At 32.8% G+C, this 27978-nt stretch overlaps 3 protein-coding genes across 4 annotated transcripts in view; 1 reads left to right on the forward strand and 2 right to left on the reverse strand.

The window, feature by feature from the left end:
• LOC119606115 overlaps positions 1–1033 on the reverse strand; it is an 11074-nt gene extending 10041 nt beyond the window's left edge. The window contains 2 exon segments of the mRNA XM_037959500.1: positions 1–218; positions 273–1033. The exon segment at positions 1–218 is cut by the window's left edge and continues 103 nt beyond it. Coding sequence (XP_037815428.1) covers positions 1–218; positions 273–1027 — 973 coding nt within the window. The 5' untranslated portion in view covers positions 1028–1033.
• LOC119606095 (odorant receptor 59a-like) overlaps positions 1–27978 on the reverse strand; it is a 42174-nt gene that overhangs the window by 6082 nt on the left and 8114 nt on the right. Inside the window, exon 1 of one of the 2 annotated variants that reach the window (XM_037959482.1) lies at positions 2114–2221. The exons of the other annotated variant lie outside the window; for it this stretch is intronic. The gene's annotated coding sequence lies outside the window, so the exon portion shown is untranslated. Of the gene's footprint in view, positions 1–2113; positions 2222–27978 lie in introns of those variants that run through there. 2 annotated transcript variants of the gene reach the window in all.
• On the forward strand, positions 2410–26095 carry LOC119606116 (LIM and SH3 domain protein Lasp). The gene is given in 11 exon segments (XM_037959501.1): positions 2410–2489; positions 12869–12951; positions 12954–13000; positions 13462–13600; positions 18085–18327; positions 18398–18564; positions 18567–19135; positions 19138–19418; positions 22154–22377; positions 25915–26052; positions 26054–26095. Coding segments are annotated over 11 exon segments (2013 nt in total).

Here is a 27978-nt window from a genome sequence, read left to right on the forward strand (position 1 = left end):
TTAAATTTTGAAATTCCTCCTCCATAATAGTGCCATAATAACAAACGGGCAAAATTTCACCAGTCATGGCTAAGAAGTAAAAGAAATAATATAACATGGTAAAGAAATCGGTGGCAAATAGAATGATAAATACGATGGTAGCGCATAAATTTATGCTAGTGAAGAGAATCTGCAGGAACATATAGAAGGAGATGACATCCTGTAGTTTGCTGTGATAGCTAAAAATGTATAAGAATATAAAATGATCTCACAGAAACAATGTTTCAACTTACATCAATATATCCTTATGATCCTGTATACACTTCAATAACTCCTGATTATTTTCGGCCTGGGATTTCTTAACATCCCTACCCAATTTGGCTACCCTCATACTTAAAGCATGAATCTGGCCGCTCAACAAAGCCAAATGCATGGCGGCAAAGGTATCATTCAACACATTCTGCAAAATTTGAAATGATACTCCAACATATTGATACAAATGCGCCACTACGTACAATTTTGTGCTAGAAAATGTATCGAATGGAAAGTAACCGGGATACATTAATTCCCAACTACCCATTAAACCATTACATAACACCATTAATTCAGCAAACGAACTCGAACCAATACATAATATAACAAATGTATACAATACCAGGCGTACATTCTTAAATGTCACATTTTTGTAATAATAAGCCTCATCTTCCGCCAAACTAATACGTTGATCCTGACGCTTTATAATGTCAAACATATTTGTTATGTTTTTAAATTTCAACCAAATCGCCACAGTTTTAATGGAGCACACCAAACAGGTCAAAGCAATGGCCAAATTTTTGATTATATCATACATTGTAGTACTCTTGAATAGACCAACAATTAAATGTAATGGATAACCCACCGTTATGATAATATTCACAAGTATCGAATAGGCAATATAGAGTTGACGATATTTTTCCGTTGGTAGAAAGCCCAAAATTCGCCAACATATGAAATGTGTGCGAAATATGGATTCACCTCGTATAGTCGTAGTGGTGGTGGTGGTGGTCATCTTGTTGTTACCGTTAATGCTATTTTGAATTGCTAGTAATCTTAATAGTTAACTGTCCGGTTTTTTATACATTCTTTTATACTTGTTGCGAAGCTTTCTGTTAGAATTTTAATTACGTTTAATTTATGGGATAATTGCAAATAATTAGCGCAGTCAATCGGTTTTGAAAATTAAATAATATTTTGGTTAAAATATACATATGACGTATTTATATTGGGGTATTCCGAATATTGAGGAAGTATTTGTTTAAGATTCTTTGTGTGCTCTTATAGATAGATAGATAGATAGATAGATAGATAGATAGATAGATAGATAGATAGATAGATAGATAGATAGATAGATAAATAGATAGATAGATAGATAGATAGATAGATAGATAGATAGATAGATAGATAGATAGATAGATAGATAGATAGATAGATAGATAGATAGATCGAGATATCACACAAAATTCCCCACTCATATATTTTCACACAAATTAAATCTATCTATCTAGTATTACTGCAAAAAATTTACTTTGAACCTCCCATATATATGTATGAGGTGATGCCTAAATGTATAAATCTTTTAATACAAAACTGCTATAATTTGATAATATATTGTTATTAGCCTCAAAAACACTTAAAAATCAAGCAAAAAAAAGACGTAAGTTTGTGGTCACTGACAGCTTTTTTGAGTGAGTTAATAGTTATTTTAACATCAATCATTTTAAATATGTACATAAGAAAAAAATTAATTAACACACCATATTGAAATAATTGAATTTTTCAGATTGTATATTTTAACCCATTTTTTCATATTGATCTTTATAAATAACCAAAGCAATTTAACTTGTTGATAAGTTATAGATATAAAACAATTTACAAAAAATGTATAACTAGTTTAAAATTTTTCTTATTTTGTTCATAAAAAACTATATTTTTATTAAATTATTTTAAAGGTTAATACGGTTGCCAAAAATTTGACATTACCTTCATCTGCAAAATGTTTCTTTAATAATCATTTTGTAGACAACTAAAAATATGCTAATATTTTCTTATTTTACATTAGCCTTAAAGTATGCAAGTACTTGTTTTAATTACTTACATCAATTAAGGGTTTAATTTTCTCTTAGGACATGTTGTTGATTTTTTTTTTCTACTTTTCTCTCTCTCTATCTCTCATTTAACATATTAAATGTAAACATTTAACAAGTTCATTGAACTAAATGCCGGGAATTTATGCTCAATGGTCACTGAAAACACACAGACACCAAAAAAAAAAGAAAATAAATTAAAAAATATTAGCAGTTTAAACATAAATAATAAATTAATTTATGTCATTTTCATTTATCCACATACTCTACAGTGCTACTTTCTGTATTATTTAGTTGTTGTTGGAAAATGTATGTTTTCTATGGACAGCAGCTGGAGGTCTGTGTTAGAAAGGAGATAGGAAATCATAAGGAATTTGGAGATGAAAGGTATATAGTATACAAATACTGGGACAAAACAGCAAAAGTTTGACACATTTTTGTAATACTCGAGAATTTTCTTTTATTTTAAAAACCTAAAAATTTGGCGATATCGGACATAGAACTCAATTACCAAAATCTTAAAATTTTTCAAATATTTAAAATTCATTAAAATTTCAGTATTTATAACAATTTAATGAGGTTCATTATTAAATTAATTAGTACTCATAACTAACTGATTTCGTATATGTAGTTGCAACATCTAGGTTTTTTAATCGATTTCAACCTAAAGTGGGTTAAATATGCTCCGGTTTACACATACAATTCTTTTTATTTATTTTCATATTAAACAATATATATTTTTGTTTGCTTTATATTGTTATATGTATGTAAGGAAATTTAATTATTTGCAAAAAAAAAATATGTTGCTTGTGAACTTAAACATACGCTAATTAAGGTGGCTCCCAAAACAAATAGAAAATATAAAGCCCTAATAACACAGAAACATTTGAGTACAAAAATTTAAAAACCCTCATAACTTAACACCTCCCTAATACAATTTTTACACACAAAAACTATGCGACATTCATGTAGAATTTTTTTTTTTTTCTATTGTTTAAACAATCTTCTTATACACGATGTATGCGATATTTTGTACTTGATATACATAGTAAAAATCTATTGTTTTTAACCATGTCATTATGCAATCAATATCTTTTTTATTTATTTACTTTTTTCAATGCATTTTTAATAGCCAATGGTTTCTATTTGTTAATAAAACTATGTCACTCAAAACATTGTCATTATTTGTATTCCCTTTTATTTTCATCTTATTTCGCTATTCGCTTGAATACAGTTTATTTTCGCTGAAATAACCGTATTTTGTATGACACCCTTTGGGCTGTTAAAAACACACTTTAAATCTTAATAAACACTGAAATTTCAAGATCAAAGTGATCAACAACAGTTCCATCGAAATTTTTTTGGAAATTTTGGGAACTTTTTTAGTTACAGTTCAGTTCTAGTTCAGTTCTAGTCAGGTTCTAGATTCAGTTCTAGTTCAGTTCTAGTTCAGTTCTAGTTCAGTTCTAATTCAGTTCTAGTTCAGTTCTAGTTCAGTTCTAGTTCAGTCTAGTCAGTATCTAGTTCAGTTCTAGTAAGTTCAGTTCAGTTTCTAGTTCAGTTCTAGTTCAGTTCTAGTTCAGTTCTAGTTCAGTTCTAGTTCAGTTCTAGTTCAGTTCTAGTTCAGTTCTAGTTCAGTTCTAGTTCAGTTCTAGTTCAGTTCTAGTTCAGTTCTAGTTCAGTTCTAGTTCAGTTCTAGTTCAGTTCTAGTTCAGTTCTAGTTCAGTTCTAGTTCTAGTTCAGTTCTAGTTCAGTTCTAGTTCAGTTCTAGTTCAGTTCTAGTTCAGTTCTAGTTCAGTTCTAGCTCAGTTCTAGTTCATTTCTAGTTCAGTTCTAGTTCAGTTCTAGTTCAGTTCTAGTTCAGTTCTAGTTCAGTTCTAGTTCAGTTCTAGTTCAGTTCTAGTTCATTCTAGTTCAGTTCTAGTTCAGTTCTAGTTCAGTTCTAGTTCAGTTCTAGTTCAGTTCTAGTTCAGTTCTAGTTCAGTCTAGTTCTAGTTCAGTTCTAGTTCAGTTCTAGTTCAGTTCTAGTTCAGTTCTAGTTCAGTTCTAGTTCAGTTCTAGTTCAGTTCTAGTTCAGTTCTAGTTCAGTTCTAGTTCAGTTCTAGTTCAGTTCTAGTTCAGTTCTAGTTCAGTTCTAGTTCAGTTCTAGTTCAGTTCTAGTTCAGTTCTAGTTCAGTTCTAGTTCAGTTCTAGTTCAGTTCTAGTTCAGTTCTAGTTCAGTTCTAGTTCAGTTCTAGTTCAGTTCTAGTTCAGTTCTAGTTCAGTTCTAGTTCAGTTCTAGTTCAGTTCTAGTTCAGTTCTAGTTCAGTTCTAGTTCAGTTCTAGTTCAGTTCTAGTTCAGTTCTAGTTCAGTTCTAGTTCAGTTCTAGTTCAGTTCTAGTTCAGTTCTAGTTCAGTTCCAGTTCAGTTCTAGTTCAGTTCTAGTTCAGTTCTAGTTCAGTTCTAGTTCAGTTCTAGTTCAGTTCTAGTTCAGTTCTAGTTCAGTTCTAGTTCAGTTCTAGTTCAGTTCTAGTTCAGTTCTAGTTGAGTTCTAGTTCAGTTCTAGTTCAGTTCTAGTTCAGTTCTAGTTTAGTTCTAGGTCAGTTCTAGGTCAGTTCTAGGTCAGTTCTAGTTCAGTTCTAGTTCAGTTCTAGTTCAGTTCTAGTTCAGTTCTAGTTCAGTTCTAGTTCAGTTCTAGTTCAGTTCTAGTTCAGTTCTAGTTCAGTTCTAGTTCAGTTCTAGTTCAGTTCTAGTTCAGTTCTAGTTCAGTTCTAGTTCAGTTCTAGTTCAGTTCTAGTTCAGTTCTAGTTCAGTTCTAGTTCAGTTCTAGTTCTCAGTTCAGTTCTAGTTCAGTTCTAGTTCAGTTCTAGTTCAGTTCTAGTTCAGTTCTAGTTCAGTTCTAGTTCAGTTCTAGTTCAGTTCTAGTTCAGTTCTAGTTCAGTTCTAGTTCAGTTCTAGTTCTAGTTCAGTTCTAGTTCAGTTCTAGTTCAGTTCTAGTTTAGTTCTAGTTCAGTTCTAGTTCAGTTCTAGTTCAGTTTCTAGTTCAGTTCTAGTTCAGTTCTAGTTCAGTTCTAGTTCAGTTCTAGTTCAGTTCTAGTTCAGTTCTAGTTCAGTTCTAGTTCAGTTCTAGTTCTAGTTCAGTTCTAGTTCAGTTCTAGTTCAGTTCTAGTTCAGTTCTAGTTCAGTTCTAGTTCAGTTCTAGTTTAGTTCTAGTTCAGTTCTAGTTCAGTTCTAGTTCAGTTCTAGTTCAGTTCTAGTTCAGTTCTAGTTAGTTTAGTTCAGTTCTAGTTCAGTTCTAGTTCAGTTCTAGTTCTAGTTCAGTTCTAGTTCAGTTCTAGTTCAGTTCTAGTTCAGTTCTAGTTCAGTTCTAGTTCAGTTCTAGTTCAGTTCTAGTTCAGTTCTAGTTCAGTTCTAGTTCAGTTCTAGTTCAGTTTAGTTCAGTTCTAGTTCAGTTCTAGTTCAGTTCTAGATCGGTTCTAGTTCAGTTCTAGTTCAGTTCTAGTTCTAGTTCAGTTCTAGTTCTAGTTCAGTTCTAGTTCAGTTGTAGTTCAGTTCTAGTTCAGTTCTAGTTCAGTTCTAGTTCTAGTTCAGTTCTAGTTCAGTTCTAGTTCAGTTCTAGTTCAGTTCTAGTTCAGTTCTAGTTCAGTTCTAGTTCAGTTCTAGTTCAGTTCTAGTTCAGTTCTAGTTCAGTTCTAGTTCAGTTCTAGTTTCAGTTCTAGTTCAGTTCTAGTTCAGTTCTAGTTCAGTTCTAGTTCAATTCTAGTTCAGTTCTAGTTCAGTTCTAGTATCAGTTCTAGTTCAGTTCTAGTTCAGTTCTAGTTCAGTTCTAGTTCAGTTCTAGTGTCAGTTCTAGTTCAGTTCTAGTTCAGTTCTAGTTCAGTTCTAGTTCAGTTCTAGTTCAGTTCTAGTTCAGTTCTAGTTCAGTTCTAGTTCAGTTCTAGTTCAGTTCTAGTTCAGTTCTAGTTCAGTTAGTCAGTTCTAGTTCAGTTCTAGTTCAGTTCTAGTTCAGTTCTAGTTCAGTTCTAGTTCGTTCTAGTTCAGTTCTAGTTCAGTTCTAGTTCAGTTCTAGTTCAGTTCTAGTTCAGTTCTAGTTCAGTTCTAGTTCAGTTCTAGTTCAGTTCTAGTTCAGTTCTAGTTCAGTTCTAGTTCAGTTCTAGTTCAGTTCTAGTTCAGTTCTAGTTCAGTTCTAGTTCTAGTTCAGTTCTAGTTCAGTTCTAGTTCAGTTCTAGTTTAGTTCTAGTTCAGTTCTAGTTCAGTTCTAGTTCAGTTCTAGTTCAGTTCTAGTTCAGTTCTAGTTCAGTTCTAGTTTAGTTCTAGTTTAGTTCTAGTTCAGTTCTAGTTCGGTTCCAGTTCAGTTCTAGTTCAGTTCTAATTCAGTTCTAGTTCAGTTCTAGTTCAGTTCTAGTTGAGTTCTGGTTCAGTTCTAGTTGAGTTCTAGTTCAGTTCTAGTTCAGTTCTAGTTCAGTTCTAGTTCAGTTCTAGTTCAGTTCTAGTTCAGTTCTAGTTCAGTTCTAGTTCAGTTCTAGTTCAGTTCTAGTTCAGTTCTAGTTCAGTTCTAGTTCAGTTCTGTAGTTCTAGTTCAGTTCTAGTTCAGTTCTAGTTCAGTTCTAGTTCAGTTCTAGTTCAGTTCTAGTTCAGTTCTAGTTCAGTTCTAGTTCAGTTCTAGTTCAGTTCTAGTCAGTTCTAGTTCAGTTCTAGTTCAGTTCTAGCTCAGTTCTCGTTCAGTTCTAGTTCAGTTCTAGTTCTGTTCTAGTTTAGTTCTAGTTCAGTTCTAGTTCAGTTCTAGTTCAGTTCTAGTTCAGTTTAGTTTAGCTCTAGTTCAGTTCTAGTTCAATTCTAGTTCAGTTCTAGTTTAGTTCTAGTTTAGTTCTAGTTCAGTTCTAGTTCAGTTCTAGTTCAGTTCTAGTTCAGTTCTAGTTCAGTTCTAGTTTAGTTCTAGTTCAGTTCTAGTTCAGTTCTAGTTAGTTCTAGTTCAGTTCTAGTTCAGTTCTAGTTCAGTTCTAGTTCAGTTCTAGTTCAGTTCTAGTTCAGTTCTAGTTTAGTTCTAGTTTAGTTCTAGTTTAGTTCTAGTTCAGTTCTAGTTCAGTTCTAGTTCAGTTCTAGTTCAGTTCTAGTTCAATTCTAGTTCAGTTCTAGGTCAGTTCTAGTTCAGTTCTAGTCAGTTCTAGTTCAAGTTCTAGTTCTAGTTCAGTTCTAGTTCAGTTCTAGTTCAGTTCTAGTTCAGTTTCTAGTTCAGTTCTAGTTCAGTTCTAGTTCAGTTCTAATTCAGTTCTAGTTCAGTTCTAGTTCAGTTCTAGTTCAGTTCTAGTTCAGTTCTAGTTCAGTTCTAGTTCAGTTCTAGTTCAGTTCTAGTTCTAGTTCAGTTCTAGTTCAGTTCTAGTTCAGTTCTAGTTCAGTTCTAGTTCAGTTCTAGTTCTAGTTCAGTTCTAGTTCAGTTCTAGTTCAGTTCTAGTTCTGTTCTAGTTCTGTACTATTTCCATTCAATTTCCATTTAATTACTTTAACTTCAGTTTTGGTTCTGTAAAATTCCTAATTATAAAATAAACATTTTCGATAAATTCTTTATTTCTTGTATATTTTTAGCATAATAACTTTTTATATATATTTATTCCTTTGTCCCCTCATTGTTTTTTAAACCTTTCGTTGGCTCCTATAAATAAGAAATTAAATATTCATTCGATGATAATGATACCAAATAAATAATACCAACCGCAATTCTATATTAATTCTTTGCCCCCACAGGAAAAAAGTAAAAAAAAAACAACAACTATATGTGTTATTGTGGCAAATAATGAGAAAGTGTTGCTCCAATTCAACAGCAACACTTTTTTTGCATACGAAACATAAGTACATAGTATGTACATGTAGAAAATGTGCCAGTTGTTGGTAGATGGTTCAGTAAATGGGGATTGAGGGGAGATTTCGCATTTACCAACAATACTGTTTTTGTTATTGTTTGTTAAACAATAACACGATTTTAATCGAAAGATAACAAGCCAATTTCTGAGCAAAAGAGTAAAAACCAAAGCAAACAATAAATAACATGGGTATGCAAACAGTGTTGTCTCATATAGAAATATTTAACTTAATTTGCGCAAATTTGTATGTTATAGTATTAAAATAGTAAAAAAATCAGAGGATATAGTTGTACAACCTATGATTTTTATTATTTATGGACGAAATTGGATGACTTGCATTGCAAAATGCTTCATCCATGTTTAGTGGTAAAATATATTTTCTGTTAGTTTTAAAGTTTAATTTATCATCGCTGATATCATTTAATTTACCATCCCTGGCTACTATAATATTATAGAGAAAAATAATAATAAAATATTGTATTTTAATTATATTATTGATTTTCAAGGGTTAAATGAGGTTATATTTTTTTTTGTATCTTTTTAATTTAAATATATTTTTTTAATTTTTACACTGTCAATTAAAATAATTGACATGTAATTCTCATGTTGCCATCATTTCCCCAGTTAATTATAATTTGTAATTGAGAACAATAACAAAAATATAACAATACAAAAATATAAAACAATAAGCGCGAAAGATGAACAAAATGATGTGGAAAAATTATTTAAATATTAATTAAAACATGAAAAGTTCAGTTTCGGTTCGGTTCGGTTCAGTTCAGTTCAGTTCAGTCTCAGTTTCAGTTCAGTTTCAGTTCAGTTTCAGTTCAGTTTCAGTTCAGTTTCAGTTCAGTTTCAGTTCAGTTTCAGTTCAGTTTCAGTTTCAGTTCTTCAGTTCAGTTCAGTTCAGTTCAGTTCAGTTTCAGTCAGTTTCAGTTTCAGTTCAGTTCAGTTCAGTTTCATTTCAGTTCAGTTCTTCAGTTCAGTTTCAGTTCAAGTTTCAGTTCAGTTTCAGTTCAGTTTCAGTTCAGTTTCAGTTCAGTTTCAGTTCAGTTCAGTTCAGTTTCAGTTTCAGTTCAGTTCAGTTTCAGTTCAGTTTCAGTTTCAGTTCAGTTTCAGTTCAGTTTCAGTTTCAGTTTCAGTTCAGTTTCAGTTCAGTTTCAGTTCAGTTCAGTTTCAGTTTCGTTTCAGTTCAGTTTCAGTTCAGGTTTCAGTTCAGTTTCAGTTCAGTTTCAGTTCAGTTTCAGTTCAGTTTCAGTTTCAGTTCAGTTTCAGTTCAGTTTCAGTTCAGTTTCAGTTCAGTTTCAGTTCAGTTTTCAGTTCAGTTTCAGTTCAGTTTCAGTTTTCAGTTCAGTTTCAGTTCAGTTTCGTTCAGTTTCGTTCAGTTTTCAGTTCAGTTTCAGTTCAGTTTCAGTTCAGTTCAGTTCGTTCAGTTTCAGTTTCAGTTTCAGTTCAGTTCAGTTTCAGTTTCAGTTCAGTTTCAGTTTCAGTTTCAGTTCAGTTTCAGCTTCAGTTCAGTTCAGTTCAGTTTCAGTTCAGTTTCAGTTCAGTTTCAGTTCAGTTTCAGTTCAGTTTCAGTTCAGTTTCAGTTCAGTTTCAGTTCAGTTTCAGTTCAGTTTCAGTTCAGTTTCAGTTCAGTTTCAGTTCAGTTTCAGTTCAGTTTCAGTTCAGTTTCAGTTCAGTTTCAGTTCAGTTTCAGTTCAGTTTCAGTTCAGTTTCAGTTCAGTTTCAGTTCAGTTTCAGTTCAGTTCAGTTCAGTTTCAGTTCAGTTTCAGTTCAGTTTCAGTTCAGTTTCAGTTCAGTTTCAGTTCAGTTTCAGTTCAGTTTCAGTTCAGTTTCAGTTCAGTTTCAGTTCAGTCTCAGTTCAGTTTCAGTTCAGTTTCAGTTTTTTTTCAGTTTAGTTTCAGTTAAAAAAAACTTACTTATGTTGACTTAACATATTATATGACATTGTCACAGAAATATTTTAAGTAGATAATTGTAGCAGCTCATTTGCCAAGTTTTTTTGTTCTGTTATTTTAATAAACAGCTATTGTGGAATATATACCAAGTACTCGTGTTCACAAATTAACATAAAAACCCATTGAACCAAATAAAATGGAACCTGGATATAGTTGCAATTGTAACATCTACAATATCTATTTGTATTTTATACATTTATGTACAACGAAATCTATTTTTATGTCTAGTTTTACTTTCATTTACATATAAATTTAGAAGATTAAAAATAAATATGTATGTTCGTACATACATACATATGTATATAAATATTTCTGCAATTGCCAAACCAACAAAAGTCAGCCACATTATCTCATATCCAGCACAACAAAAAAAAAATAGTTTTAATAATAAAGAAAAAAAGTTTTAAAAATTATTATAAATCAAACTACAGACAACTTGTACTTTAAATAATTGCCACAAAAATAAATAGAACATAAACTATTCGAATGATAGGAAAAAAATCTACAAATAGAAACTAGAATAAAATGTATCATAAAAATTAAAATGTGCTTAAGAAAAAAAAAAAGTGAATTTGTTATACTCTAAATAAAACAGAAAAACCGTTTTAATTTGTTGACATCATCATGTTCAATTATACAAGATGTTTGACTGCTGATATCTATACAGTTAGATCTGATCAGATTGTATGAATACTATTAGCTGTATTTGGTTTGTATCACCAACATCATCACACTTTCCGCTTTAAAATGGTTGCTGCTAATGAAGTAGAGAAATAAAATAACAACAAATGTTTGTTTAATAAAATCGCAAAAAAAATCGTTTAGTTTTTAAATTTAATTAACAAATATTGTGTAATTCTTTTTGCTGAATTCAAATTTATAGTTTTTTTTTATCCAGCACAATGAAATTTGCCATACGTTTTTTTTATTTTTTTTTTTTTTTGTTAAAAAAAAGGAGTGTCTCTACAATTAAAGCTTTTTTGATTCTAAATGTTCCAAATTAAAATTGATTTGAAATTGTTTACACACAAAAATAGTTCAATGTTGGACAGAAAAAACTGTGATGAAGCAATCGAAAGTGCTGACAAAATGTTAGAATGAATTAAAGAGAAAACCAGTAATGCCAACTGGAATAAATTTGCCATATGTTCGGCTTAGCATCTTTTCAGTTCTAGTTCAGTTCTAGTTCTAGTTCAGTTCTAGTTCAGTTTTAGTTCAGTTCTAGTTCAGTTCTAGTTCAGTTCTAGTTCAGTTTTAGTTCAGTTCTAGTTCAGTTCTAGTTCAGTTCTAGTTCAATTCTAGTTCAGTTCTAGTCTAGTTCTAGTTCAGTTCTAGTTCAATTCTAGTTCAGTTCTAGTTCAGTTCTAGTTCAGTTCTAGTTCAGTTCTAGTTCAGTTCTAGTTCAGTTCTAGTTCAGTTCTAGTACAGTTCTAGTACAGTTCTAGTTCAGTTCTAGTTCAGATCTAGTTCAGATCTAGTTCAGTTCTAGTTCAGTTCTAGTTCAGTTCTAGTTCAGTTCTAGTTCAGATCTAGTTCAGTTCTAGTTCAGATCTAGTTCAGTTCTAGTTCAGTTCTAGTTCAGTTCTAGTTCAGTTTTAGTTCAGTTCTAGTTCAGTTCTAGTTCAATTCTAGTTCAGTTCTAGTTCAGTTCTAGTTCAGTTCTAGTTCAGTTCTAGTTCAGTTCTAGTTCAGTTCTAGTTCAGTTCTAGTTCAGTTCTAGTTCAGTTCTAGTTCAGTTCTAGTTCAGTTCTAGTTCAGTTCTAGTTCAGTTTTAGTTCAGTTCTAGTTCAGTTCTAGTTCAGTTCTAGTTCAGTTTTAGTTCAGTTCTAGTTCAGTTCTAGTTCAGTTCTAGTTCAGTTCTAGTTCAGTTCTAGTTCAGTTCTAGTTCAGTTCTAGTTCAGTTCTAGTTCTGTTCTAGTTCTGTTCTAGTTCTGTTCTAGTTCTGTTCTAGTTCTGTTCTAGTTCTGTTCTAGTTCTGCTCTAGTTCTGTTCTAGTTCTGTTCTAGTTCTGTTCTAGTTCAGTTCTAGTTCAGTTCTAGTTCTGTTCTAGTTCTGTTCTAGTTCTGTTCTAGTTCAGTTCTGGATCTGTTCTAGTTCTGTTCTAGTTCTGTTCTAGTTCTGTTCTAGTTCTGTTCTAGTTCTGTTCTAGTTCTGTTCTAGTTCTGTTCTAGTTCTGTTCTAGTTCTGTTCTAGTTCTGTTCTAGTTCTGTTCTAGTTCTGTTCTAGTTCTGTTCTAGTTCTGTTCTAGTTCTGTTCTAGTTCTGTTCTAGTTCTGTTCTAGTTCTAGTTCTGTTCTAGTTCTAGTTCTGTTTCTAGTTCTGTTCTAGTTCTGTTCTAGTTCTGTTCTAGTTCTGTTCTAGTTCTGTTCTAGTTCTGTTCTAGTTCTGTTCTAGTTCTGTTCTAGTTCTGTTCTAGTTCTGTTCTAGTTCTGTTCTAGTTCTGTTCTAGTTCTGTTCTAGTTCTGTTCTAGTTCTGTTCTAGTTCTAGTTCTGTTCTAGTTCTGTTCAGTTCTAGTTCAGTTCTAGTTCAGTTCTAGTTCTGTTCTAGTTCTGTTCTAGTTCTGTTCTAGTTCTGTTCTAGTTCTGTTCTAGTTCTGTTCTAGTTCTGTTCTAGTTCTGTTCTAGTTCTGTTCTAGTTCTGTTCTAGTTCTGTTCTAGTTCTGTTCCAGTTCTGTTATAGTTCTGTTCTAGTTTTGTTCTAGTTCTGTTCTAGTTCTGTTCTAGTTCTAGTTCTGTTCTAGTTCTGTTCTAGTTCTGTTCTAGTTCTGTTCTAGTTCTGTTCTAATTATGTTCTAGTTCTGTTCTAGTTCTGTTCTGTTCTGTACTATTTTGATTCTAGTTCTGTTCTAGTTTAGTTTTAGTATAATTTCCATTTAAACTTTTATAACAGTATTCTAAAAATATATAGTTTATTATAAATTCCTTGGTATTAAAATATTTTGTCTATTTTTTTTCATATCTATTTTCAGGCACATTCCAAAGGCCAAAGCTACAGCTATTGCAGATACGCCCGAATTAAAAAGAATAGCGGAAAATACAAAAATCCAATCGAATGTAAGTATCATGAAGATTTTGAAAAGGCTAAAGGCAAATTTACCCAGGTCAGTCACAACAACAGCAACGATAGTTTGTTGTACATATATGTATGTAATGTTGCAAGTAGTTTTTGTTCTTAAGTAACTTTAAATTTTGTAACAAACAATTCGAATGTATTCGATGGAATAAAACACCGTAAAAAAGGCGTTAACGTGTTCATAGTAAAACAAAAATCGTAAAAAAAATCAAAATATTGCGTTACTTTGGCCTCTACCTCTACCATCACCGGTATCATATGGTTTAATTTCATTCCATTCCACATTCGCTTAAATGGAGTGAGAAGAAGTGATGTTTGCCCACTTAGCTTGAGGCCAAGATTTACCATTTAGTTTTAGTTTATTTTAGTTTACATTTCTAACCTCTTTTTTATTATATTTTCGTTTAACTCATTTAATAATTCCACCTCATGTTTATCTGTCTTTTACACTTACTTCTCCTTATCCCTCTTATGGAACATTGATGACAGGTCGCCGATGATCCTGAAACGTTGCGTATTAAACAAAATACAAAAATCATATCAAATGTGGCCTATCATGGTGATTTGGAGAAAAAAGCTGCCATGGAAAAACAACGCGGTGCCGCCGAAGCCTCTGACAATTTAAAAGGTGGGTATTAAGAGAAAATCATTAAAAAAAATATATTTATAATGTTCCAGATAAACAAGCAACTAAAGACGTACATATATATGTTCATACGGATGTACTTTTTGTCTGTTTATTCTTCTAACATTCTAAAATTCTTAATGCATGATATAAATTGTATGTTTTATTTTGCATGCACGAGAGTCCAAATGTGTCTTATATATTTCAACAAATTAATTTAATTATTTCACTCAAACATAAATCGGTGTGAGCATGATTTTTGATTACGTCAATAATTCGCGTGTGAATTTCATTTGATTTTCATTTAATAAATTTCATTTTCAATAGATAGTTTTGTTAACTTAATTGTTATTTGTTTTCCAGCTAAATCATTTCCTAATTGTGCTTTTAAATGTTCATTAATTAAATTAGTTAATTTAGTGTAATCTACAGTTTACTAGATAGCGTTGTCGAAACTGAATTGATATGTGAATGTCAATATCCGCAGATTGTATAATATCCTTTAAATTGAGATAATATTTATTATCAATCATATAATGACAACTGTGCTTGTGTATTAAACTGCCTGGAGAATTTCACGTGGTAAAACCCAATAAAAAAAATCAATAAATACAGGCAGAACTTAAAATGAAGCAAAACTAATACAGAAACTATTTTAGACGGAACTAGAACTGAACTAGAACTGAACTAGAACTGAACTGAACTAAACTGAACTAGAAACTGAACTAGAACTGAACTAGAACTGAACTAGAACTGAACTAGAAACTGACTAGAACTGAACAGAACTGTACTGAACTGCTAACTGAACTAGAACTGAACTAGAACTGAACTAGAACTGAACTAGAACTGAACTAGAACTGAACTAGAACTGAACTAGAACTGAACTAGAACTGAACTAGAACTGAACTAGAACTGAACTAGAACTGAACTAGAACTGAACTAGAACTGAACTAGAACTGAACTAGAACTGAACTAGAACTGAACTAGAACTGAACTAGAACTGAACTAGAACTGAACTAGAACTGAACTAGAACTGAACTAGAACTGAACTAGAACTGAACTAGAACTGAACTAGAACTGAACTAGAACTGAACTAGAACTGAAGAACTAGAACTGAACTAGAACTGAACTAGAACTGAACTAGAACTGAACTAGAACTGAACTAGAACTGAACTAGAACTGAACTAGAACTGAACTAGAACTGAACTAGAACTGAACTAGAACTGAATTAGAACAGAACTAGAACTGAACAAGAAATGAAGTAGAACTTAGCTGAATTAGAACTGAACTAGAACTGAACTAGAACTGAACAAGAACTGAATTAGAACTAAAGTAGAACTGAACTAGGACTAAACTAGAACTAAACTAGAACTGAACTAGAACTGAACTAGAACTGAACTAGAACTGAACTAGAACTGAACTAGAACGAACTAGAACTGAACTAGAACTGAACTAGAACTGAACTAGAACTGAACTAGAACTGAACTAGAACTGAACTAGAACTGAACTAGAACTGAACTAGAAACTGAACTAGAACTGAACTAGAACTGAACTAGAACTGAACTAGAACTGAACTAGAACTGAACTAGAACTGAACTAGAACTGAACTAGAACTGAACTAGAACTGAACTAGAACTGAACTAGAACTGAACTAGAACTGAACTAGAACTGAACTAGAACTGAACTAGAACTGAACTAGAACTGAACTAGAACTGAACTAGAACTGAACTAGAACTGAACTAGAACTGAACTAGAACTGAACTAGAACTGAACTAGAACTGAACTAGAACTGAACTAGAACTGAACTAGAACTGAACTAGAACTGAACTAGAACTGAACTAGAACTGAACTAGAACTGAACTAGAACTGAACTAGAACTGAACTAGAACTGAACTAGAACTGAACTAGAACTGAACTAGAACTGAACTAGAACTGAACTAGAACTAAACTAGAACTGAACTAGAACTGAACTGGAACTGAACTAGAACTGAACTAGAACTGAACTGAACTGGAACTGAACTAGAACTGAAACTGAACTAGAACTGAACTAGAACTGAACTAGAACTGAACTAGAACTGAACTAGAACTGAACTAGAACTGAACTAGAACTGAACTAGAACTGAACTAGAACTGAACTAGAACTGAACTAGAACTGAACTAGAACTGAACTAGAACTGAACTAGAACTGAACTAGAACTGAACTAGAACTGAACTAGAACTGAACTAGAACTGAACTAGAACTGAACTAGAACTGAACTAGAACTGAACTAGAACTGAACTAGAACTGAACTAGAACTGAACTAGAACTGAACTAGAAACTGAACTAGAACTGAACTAGAACTGAACTAGAACTGAACTAGAACTGAACTAGAACTGAACTAGAACTGAACTAGAACTGAACTAGAACTGAACTAGAACTGAACTAGAACTGAACTAGAACTGAACTAGAACTGAACTAGAACTGAACTAGAACTGAACTAGAACTGAACTAGAACTGAACTAGAACTGAACTAGAACTGAACTAGAACTGCACTAGAACTGAACTAGAAACTGAACTAGAACTGAACTAGAAGAACTAGAACTAAATAGAACTGAACTAGAACTGAACTAGAACTGAACTAGAACTGAACTAGAACTGAACTAGAACTGAACTAGAACTGAACTAGAACTGAACTAGAACTGAACTAGAACTGAACTAGAACTGTGAACTAGAACTGAACTAGAACTGAACTAAACTGAACTAGAACTGAACTAGAACTGAACTAGAACTGAACTAGAACTGAACTAGAACTGAACTAGAACTGAACTAGAACTGAACTAGAACTGAACTAGAACTGAACTAGAACTGAACTAGAACTGAACTAGAACTGAACTAGAACTGAACTAGAACTGAACTAGAACTGAACTAGAACTGAACTAGAACTGAACTAGAACTGAACTAGAACTGAACTAGAACTGAACTAGAACTGAACTAGAACTGAACTAGAACTGAACTAGAACTGAACTAGAACTGAACTAGAACTGAACTAGAACTGAACTAGAACTGAACTAGAACTGAACTAGAACTGAACTAGAACTGAACTAGAACTGAACTAGAACTGAACTAGAACTGAACTAGAACTGAACTAGAACTGAACTAGAACTGAACTAGAACTGAACTAGAACTGAATTAGAACAGAACTAGAACTGAACTAGAACTAAACTAGAACTGAACTAGAACTGAACTAGAACTAAACTAGAACTGAACTAGAACTGAACTGGAACTGAACTAGAACTGAACTAGAACTGAACTAGAACTGAACTAGAACTGAACTAGAACTGAACTAGAACTGAACTAGAACTGAACTAGAACTGAACTAGAACTGAACTAGAACTGAACTAGAACTGAACTAGAACTGAACTAGAAACTGAACTAGAACTGAACTAGAACTGAACTAGAACTGAACTAGAACTTAAGTAGAACTGAACTAGAACTGAACTAGAACTGAACTAGAACTGAATTAGAACTGAATTAGAACTGAATTAGAACTGAACTAGAACTGAACTAGAACTGAATTAGAACAGAACTAGAACTGAACAAGAAATGAAGTAAAACTTAGCTGAATTAGAACTGAACAAGAAATGAAGTAGAACAGAATTAGAACTAAAGTAGAACTGAACTAGAACTAAACTAGAACTGAACTAGAACTGAACTAGAACTGAACTAGAACTGAACTCGAACTGAACTAGAACTGAACAAGAAATGAATTAGAATTGAGCTAGAACTGAACTGCAACTGAACGGGAACTGAACTAGAACTGAACTATAGCAAATTGACTCAACTAGAAATGAAAATAGAGACGATTTAGAATATAACCATAAAGATATGTATTTGAACTGAAATTGAATTGAACTGAAACTGGTAAATGAACAAGAACGTGAAATAAAAATGTCCTGGAACCAATAGAATTAAATAATAACTAAAGAAGTTGAATTGAATTAAAACTAAATAAGTTATTTGTTCTCAATTCATTTAGAGCTAAAACGGAAGAGCCGCTTTTAAGGAAATACTGTTCTTTTAGTTTTAAGTTATTGATGATTTTTTTATTATATGTATTTTATTTTTAAATTATTTTTAACAATTAATTATAATTTCCTTTTATTTTCATATTTTTCCCCCCATTTTAATTTTATGTTTTTTGTGTCATCCTGTATGTTGCTTGTTTTGTGAAATAATAAACTCAACTTTACCATAAACACATAAAAAATTACAATTCACCACATTTTAATTGACCACCACACACACACAACCACAATTCATATCATCATTTCACCAATCCAATACGAATTGCAAATATTTTTTTTCAACACACGTGTGTGCATGATGGTGAAAAAAAATTGAAATGGAAAATTATCAATGTCAACAACCTCATTGGAAAATCAACAAAAATATACTCACCACACATAATAACGTAAACAAAAACCGCTATTGAACAAAATTTTAATAGATGAATCGGAATATTTCTCAGAACAATTGGCAGCTGAACAATTCGCACAATACGCACCCCAAATACAAACACCCCATTCACCATTGCCACCACAACAATTGTCCCCACGTTTGCCAATGCAACAGCAACAACAACAACAGCAGCAACAATACCACTATGCAACACAACAACAGGCAATGCCACCACCACCCATACACCATCAACAACACAATACTGCTCATATTGTGCCCAGCAATCAGGCTGGTACCACACAAGTCTACCAACAACACAATAACAGTAGTAGACAACAACAGCAAAACATCACAAACACTAGCACAACAACAACAACAATTACACCATCAACATCAATATGCTACACCACTACAGCAACAACAGCAACAACAATTTATACAACATGAACAGCAACAACAATATCAACACTACCAACAACCACAAACATTGCGTCAATTAACCCCACAACAACAGCAACAACAACAGCAAATGCACTTCAACAACAACAAGGAATAAAACAAACTTCTCATTTATATCCATCTTCTACTTCGACAGCAACCAATGTGCAACAGCAGCATCAACAACAACAGCAGCATCAGCAACAGCAACATCAGTTGCAACAACAGCAATATCAACAACCTAGTAATACATATAATCAATTGCGCTCAGCTATATTACAAAGTTCCCATCATCCAACTGGTGGCCTACAGGCCGATTCCTCCCAATCTTCCACACCAACCTCTTCCTCCACTCCCTCTTCATATTCTTACGATCAGTATGACAATAAAAACTATTCCAGACCACAAGCGCCACCAACATCACAACAACAACCACCAACACACTCTCAATTGTATCAACAACACCAACAACAACATCACATTAACAATAACATCAACAACACTGCTACACTACAAAACAATAACGGTGCTCCAATTGCCACCCACCATCAACAACAAACCTCTTCCGCCTCCTCCTACACTTCCCCCGGATCCACTAATCCCGGCAATAATGCTTCTGCTACTCAACAATTATTTTCCAACACTAATTACAATAATTATCCATCAGCAACTAATTTGCCAACACCATCCTCATCATCTGGCCAAAATTCATTGCCTCGTCCGCTAGTGCTGCTGGTGGTGGTGGTGGAGGTTCACTAAATAACGGTGGTGTCCAACAGACATCACATCACCATCATCATCATGCCAATAGCAATGGTGTTGTCATCAACGGTAGCATTGGTAAAATAGCTGACTATGATCCTCTATCCGATGGTCCACGTAATTTACCGAATCCAAATAGACAAAGTACTACCCTGATCTATAGTTCCGATAGTCGTGGTAATGGGTGAGTAGGTTAGTTGTAGTTAATGATTTTTAAAACGCTAAAGTCGTGTAAAATTTGAAAATAGTTTTTTTTTGTTTTGGAAAGTTGTGAAACAAAGAAACAGAACAGAACTAGAACAGAAATAGAACAGAACTAGAACAGAACTAGAACAGAACTAAAACAGAACTAGAACAGAACTAGAACAGACTAGAACAGAACTAGAACAAAACTAGAACAGAACTAGAACAGAACTATAACAGAACTAGAACAGAACTAGAACAGAACTAGAACAGAACTAGAACTAGAACAGAACTAGAACAGAACTAGAACAGAACTAGAAAGACTAGAACAGAACTAGAACAACTAGAACAGAACTAGAACAGAACTAGAACAGAACTAGAACAGAAACTAGAACAGAACTAGAACAGAACTAGAACGACTAGAACAGAACTAGAACAGAACTAGAACAGAACTAGAACAGAACTAGAAACAGAACTAGAACAGAACTAGAACAGAACTAGAACAGAACTAGAACAGAACTAGAACAGAACTAGAACAGAACTAGAACAGAACTATAACAGAACTAAAACAGAACTAGAACAGAACTAGAACAGAACTAGAACAGAACTAGAACAGAATTAGAACAGAACTAGAACAGAACTAGAACAGAACTAGAACAGAACTAGAACAGAACTAGAACAGAACTAGAACAGAACTAGAGCAGAACTAGAACAGAACTAGAACAGAAATAGAACAGAACTAGAACAGAACTAGAACAGAACTAGAACAGAACTAGAACAGAACTAGAACAAAGCTAGAACAAAGCTAGAACAAAACTAAAACAAAACTAAAACAAAACTAAAACAGAACTAGAACAGAACTAAAACTAGAACAGAACTAGAACAGAACTAGAGAGAACTAGAACAGAACTAGAACAGAACTAGAACAGAACTAGAACAGAACTAGAACAGAACTAGAACAGAACAGAACTAGAACAGAACTAGAACAGAACTAGAACAGAACTAGAACAGAACTAGAACAGAACTAGAACAGAACTAGAACAGAACTAGAACAGAACTAGAACAGAACTAGAACAGAACTAGAACAGAACTAGAACAGAACTAGAACAGAACAGAACTAGAACAGAACTAGAACAGAACTAGAACAGAACTAGACAGAACTAGAACAGAACTAGAACAGAACTAGAACAGAACAGAACTAGAACAGAACTAGAACAGAACTAGAACAGAACTAGAACAGAACTAGAACAGAACTAGAACAGAACTAGAACAGAACTAGAACAGAACTAGAACAGAACTAGAACAGAACTAGAACAGAACTAGAACAGAACTAGAACAGAACTAGAACAGAAAGAACAGAACAGAACTAGAACAGAACTAGAACAGAACTAGAACAGAACAGAACTAGAACAGAACTAGAACAGAACTAGAACAGAACTAGAACAGAACAGAACTAGAACAGAACTAGAACAGAACTAGAACAGAACTAGAACAGAACTAGAACAGAACTAGAACAGAACAGAACTAGAACAGAACTAGAACAGAACTAGAACAGAACTAGAACAGAACTAGAACAGAACTAGAACAGAACTAGAACAGAACAGAACTAGAACAGAACTAGAACAGAACTAGAACAGAACTAGAACAGAACTAGAACAGAACTAGAACAGAACTAGAACAGAACTAGAACAGAACTAGAACAGAACTAGAACAGAACTAGAACAGAACTAGAACAGAACTAGAACAGAACTAGAACAGAACTAGAACAGAACTAGAACAGAACTAGAACAGAACTAGAACAGAACTAGAACAGAACTAGAACAGAAGTAGAACAGAACTAGAAAAGTGAACTAGTACAAAACTAGAACAGAAATATCTTTTGATTTAAAATTTCTTATTGATTAATTTTCAATTATTTTTTATACAAAATGTCTGTCTGTTACTCAACTGGTATTCTTCCGATGTTTTTTGCTTGGCAAATTCATTTGACATCATGAAATCAGACAGTATGAAATTGATCATGAATATTGGCATAATTATATTTATATAATATTAATATTCCTCTCGATTATAAAGTTGATTTAGTAATAATTTAAAATCCCTTTATACATATTACCCAAAACAGTTTTGGATTTCTTTAAATAATTTTTACAAAACTTTATAATATTTTCGTTGAAGAAAAATTAACTCTATGGATTTAAACATTATTTTGAGTAAACATAGAATTAAACATAAATCAGCTTGAATTATTTATTTTACCACTAAGCATATTATTCCATCACTACTTCGCTTTATGTGTAGCTGTGTTTTGAAGCTTTTTTGTATAATTTGTTTAATTGTATGCATTTGCTTAATCAATTTTGTTCTAATTAATTTAATTATTTTAATTTAAATTGAAAATTACTGTATTTCAAGATTTAGGTACTAAACATATTACATAATTTGTTTTTTATTGATGAAATATCCAAATCATTGCAGGCACAGTATTCAATTGCGACCAAAGTGGGACAATAATATTATTTTGTATTATTGATATCTTTTAAATTCCTCCAAATAGATTAACATTTTTGACAAAAAGTCACGATTTTGTATGCTTAGGTTATTTCTTCAGTCTTATCTGGTCAAACCGAGTGTATTGTATTTATTTTAAACAGCTTCTCTAATTTTATTTAATTTTCTCAATTTATTTATGTTCGCTTTTTATTTGACGTTTTTCTTTATTTTGCTGTATTCAGTTAATAATTCTTATCCAAAACGTATTGGTTCGGTAGCCGATATTGATCCCGTTAATGGTATTTATGGTTCTTTGTCAGCTGAACAACAATTACAACAGCAGCAGCAACAACAACAACATCATTTACAACAACAGCAACAATATTATCAACATATGCCAGCAGTTCAACAGCAACAACAACAAATACATCACAGTGTACAGCAAAAACAGTCGAAACAAAGTTTGGTAAGTTAAAATTTTTTTAAAAAGGGCTTGAATCGGTTTAGAACTGAACTATAAATGAACTGAACTAGAACTGAACTAAAACTGAACTAAAACTGAACTAGAACTGAACTAGAACTGAACTAGAACTGAACTAGAACTGAACTAGAACTGAACTAGAACTGAACTAGAACTGAACTAGAACTGAACTAGAACTGAACTAGAACTGAACTAGAACTGAACTAGAACTGAACTAGAACTGAACTAGAACTGAACTAGAACTGAACTAGAACTGAACTAGAACTGAACTAGAACTGAACTAGAACTGAACTAGAACTGAACTAGAACTGAACTAGAACTGAACTAGAACTGAACTAGAACTGAACTAGAACTGAACTAGAACTGAACTAGAACTGAACTAGAACTGAACTAGAACTGAACTAGAACTGAACTAGAACTGAACTAGAACTGAACTAGAACTGAACTAGAACTGAACTAGAACTGAACTAGAACTGAACTAGAACTGAACTAGAACTGAACTAGAACTGAACTAGAACTGAACTAGAACTGAACTAGAACTTAACTAGAACTCAACTAGAACTGAACTAGAACTGAATTAGAACTGAACTAGAACTGAACTAGAACTGAACTAGAACTGAACTAGAACTGAACTAGAACTGAACTAGAACTGAACTAGAACTGAACTAGAACTGAACTAGAACTGAACTAGAACTGAACTAGAACTGAACTAGAACTGAACTAGAACTGAACTAGAACTGAACTAGAACTGAACTAGAACTGAACTAGAACTGAACTAGAACTGAACTAGAACTGAACTAGAACTGAACTAGAACTGAACTAGAACTGAACTAGAACTGAACTAGAACTGAACTAGAACTGAACTAGAACTGAACTAGAACTGAACTAAACTGAACTAGAACTGAACTAGAACTGAACTAGAACTGAACTAGAACTGAACTAGAACTTAACTAGAACTCAACTAGAACTCAACTAGAACTGAATTAGAACTGAACTAGAACTGAACTAGAACTGAACTAGAACTGAACTAGAACTGAACTAGAACTGAACTAGAACTGAACTAGAACTGAACTAGAACTGAACTAGAACTGAACTAGAACTGAACTAGAACTGAACTAGAACTGAACTAGAACTGAACTAGAACTGAACTAGAACTGAACTAGAACTGAACTAGAACTGAACTAGAACTGAACTAGAACTGAACTAGAACTGAACTAGAACTGAACTAGAACTGAACTAGAACTGAACTAGAACTGAACTAGAACTGAACTAGAACTGAACTAGAACTGAACTAGAACTGAACTAGAACTGAACTAGAACTGAACTAGAACTGAACTAGAACTTAACTAGAACTCAACTAGAACTGAACTAGAACTGAACTAGAACTGAACTAGAACTGAACTAGAACTGAACTAGAACTGAACTAGAACTGTACTAGAAATGAACTAGAACTGAACTAAACTAGAACTGAACTAGAACTGCACTAGAACTGAACTAGAACTGAACTAGAACTGAGCTAGAACTGAACTAGAACTGAACTAGAACTGAGCTAGAACTGAACTAGAACTGAACTAGAACTGAACTAGAACTGAACTAGAACTGAACTAGAACTGAACTAGAACTGAACTAGAACTGAACTAGAACTGAACTAGAACTGAACTAGAACTGAACTAGAACTGAACTAGAACTGAACTAGAACTGAACTAGAACTGAACTAGAACTGAACTAGAACTGAACTAGAACTGAACTAGAACTGAACTAGAACTGAACTAGAACTTAACTAGAACTGAACTAGAACTGAACTAGAACTGAACTAGAACTGAACTAGAACTGAACTAGAACTGAACTAGAACTGAACTAGAACTGAACTAGAACTGAACTAGAACTGAACTAGAACTGAACTAGAACTGAACTAGAACTGAACTAGAACTGAACTAGAACTGAACTAGAACTGAACTAGAACTGAACTAGAACTGAACTAGAACTGAACTAGAACTGAACTAGAACTGAACTAGAACTGAACTAGAACTGAACTAGAACTGAACTAGAACTGAACTAGAACTGAACTAGAACTGAACTAGAACTGAACTAGAACTGAACTAGAACTGAACTAGAACTGAACTAGAACTGAACTAGAACTGAACTAGAACTTAACTAGAACTCAACTAGAACTGAACTAGAACTGAATTAGAACTGAACTAGAACTGAACTAGAACTGAACTAGAACTGAACTAGAACTGAACTAGAACTGAACTAGAACTGAACTAGAACTGAACTAGAACTGAACTAGAACTGAACTAGAACTGAACTAGAACTGAACTAGAACTGAACTAGAACTGAACTAGAACTGAACTAGAACTGAACTAGAACTGAACTAGAACTGAACTAGAACTGAACTAGAACTGAACTAGAACTGAACTAGAACTGAACTAGAACTCTGAACTAGAACTGAACTAGAACTGAACTAGAACTGAACTAGAACTGAACTAGAACTGAACTAGAACTGAACTAGAACTGAACTAGAACTGAACTAGAACTGAACTAGAACTGAACTAGAACTGAACTTAACTAGAACTCAACTAGAACTCAACTAGAACTGAATTAGAACTGAACTAGAACTGAACTAGAACTGAACTAGAACTGAACTAGAACTGAACTAGAACTGAACTAGAACTGAACTAGAACTGAACTAGAACTGAACTAGAACTGAACTAGAACTGAACTAGAACTGAACTAGAACTGAACTAGAACTGAACTAGAACTGAACTAGAACTGAACTAGAACTGAACTAGAACTGAACTAGAACTGAACTAGAACTGAACTAGAACTGAACTAGAACTGAACTAGAACTGAACTAGAACTGAACTAGAACTGAACTAGAACTGAACTAGAACTGAACTAGAACTGAACTAGAACTGAACTAGAACTGAACTAGAACTGAACTAGAACTGAACTAGAACTGAACTAGAACTGAACTAGAACTTAACTAGAACTCAACTAGAACTGAACTAGAACTGAACTAGAACTGAACTAGAACTGAACTAGAACTGTACTAGAAATGAACTAGAACTGAACTAAACTAGAACTGAAACTAGAACTGCACTAGAACTGAACTAGAACTGAACTAGAACTGAGCTAGACACTGAACTAGACAACTGAACTAGAACTGAGCTAGAACTGAACTAGAAACTGAACTAGAACTGAACTCGAACTGAACTAGAACTGAACTAGAACTGAACTAGAACTGAACTAGAACTGAACTAGAACTGAACTAGAACTGAACTAGAACTGAACTAGAACTGAACTAGAACTGAAACTAGAACTGAACTAGAACTGAACTAGAACTGATTAGAACTGAACTAGAACTGAACTAGAACTGAACTAGAACTGATCTAGAACTGAACTAGAACTGAACTAGAAATTAACTAGAACTCAACTAGAACTAGTTCTAGAACAGAATTGAACTAGAACTTGAAAGTTATATAAAACTCAACTAGATCTCATTGTTATTTTCTCTTTTAGCGGGTTTATCGTGCTCTATACGATTACGAAGCTCAGGATGTTGATGAAGTTAGTTTCCGTGAAGGTGATATTATATTCGAAGTGGAATCAATTGATTCGGGCTGGATGACTGGTCGTGTGGAACGTACAGGTAAAACCTGGTATGTTGCCTGCTAATTATGTAGAGAATGCGGTTATATAATAGGGAATGAATACAACTGTTGCCAGTAAGAATAAGGCCAATAGTAATAATAATGTTAACAACAACAACAATACCACGAACACCACCAATGTCAGCAATGGCATCAAAAATAAGAAAACTATTAAAAATGGCCATGGCAACAGCCAACTTAACAACCACAATAACACCAACGGCACCAGTAGCAGCAATAATACTTTACTAATAAACAACAATGGACCCCCAGCACCGCTTATCAATCGACGTAGTAATTTGATGGCTACGTCACGTAGTAATTTACGTCAAGGTAGTAGCATTAATTAATTTGTCAACTAAACAAAGTTGTTGTTGTTGTACAAATCATATTGCTGTTATTATAATATTATGCGTCTATTTAGCTCTTGTATTTATAATATTCACAAATGTCTTTTTCGATGATAATAAAAGTAGCAATAACAACGAAAATAATAATAACAACAATAAAAATACTATTAAACATAAATCGCAAATACATGGAGGAGGTGTTTGATGCGCACTCCAAGGAAGATGAACGAACACAACAACAAAATTTCTATTATTATTTACTAAATCATGTATTTTAACAGAAGAAGTATTCTTATCTAACAATTGTTTTTTAAAAATTATTATTAAAATGTAATCAGGGTTTCGATTTCAAAATTGCAATTTTGAAAATTTGTTTTAATTTAATAATATGTTTTTTTTTATTTTTTTTTTTTTTTTATTTCTTGCTAGTAAAGAAATATGAAGTTTTTTTATATATATACAAATATACTACTTACATACATATATATACAATACATACATACATTAAATGAATATGAAATAAGACCAATTTTATATTACTACTAATAACAAGAATTGTATATTTTGAGCAGCTTTAATTTATAAAATCAAAATCTATATTTAAACAAAATTATTTGCAAAATATGTAACTAAAAGAAAGAATATTTTTTAAAATTTTTTATTTAAATAAATGATTTGAAAAACAAATTAAATGAATTTATATTTAAGTTATTGTGTAATGAATTTTTTGTAACAAATTTTGTACAGGATTTATGGCCAAATTTAAAAAAAAAAAAAAATGAAATTTTGAATATTTGGTAAATATTTTTTTTTAAGTCTCAAGTAAGTTGAGGTATTTAACGAAAAAATAACACTGGCCAACAAAATTTGAAAAAATCGAAATCCAGAGATCAAAGTATACTTTTTTAAAGGTTAGAGCAGTATAGACTAGACTATAGACCATACTATACTATAGACTATACTATAGACTAGACTATAGTCTAGACTGTAGACTATAGACTAGACTATAGACTAGACTATATAGACTAGACTAGACTATAGACTAGACTATAGACTAGACTATAGACTAGACTATAGACTAGGACTATAGACTAGACATAGACTAGACTATAGACTAGACAATAGGACTAGACTATAGACTAGACAATAGACTAGACTATAGACTAGACTATAGACTAGACTATAGATAGAATATAAGACTAGACTATAGACTAGACTATAGACTAGACTATAGACTAGACTATAGACTAGGACTATAGACTAGACTATAGACTAGACTATAGACTAGACTATAGACTAGACTATAGACTAGGACTCTAGACTAGACTATAGGACTAGACTAAGACTAGACTATAGACTAGACTATAGACTAGACTATAGACTAGACAATAGACTAGACTATAGACTAGACTATAGACTAGACTATAGGCTAGACTATAGACTAGACTATAGACTAGACTATAGACCTAGACTATAGACTAGGACTAGTAGACTAGACTATAGACTAGACTATAGACTAGACTATAGACTAGACTATAGACTAGACTATAGACTAGACTATAGACTAGACTATAGACTAGACT

The sequence above is a fragment of the Lucilia sericata genome, unplaced genomic scaffold, assembly GCF_015586225.1.
Source record: "Lucilia sericata isolate MDLA Ls3-8-SP2 unplaced genomic scaffold, ASM1558622v1 Contig000551F_arrow, whole genome shotgun sequence".
Lineage (NCBI taxonomy): Eukaryota > Metazoa > Arthropoda > Insecta > Diptera > Calliphoridae > Lucilia > Lucilia sericata.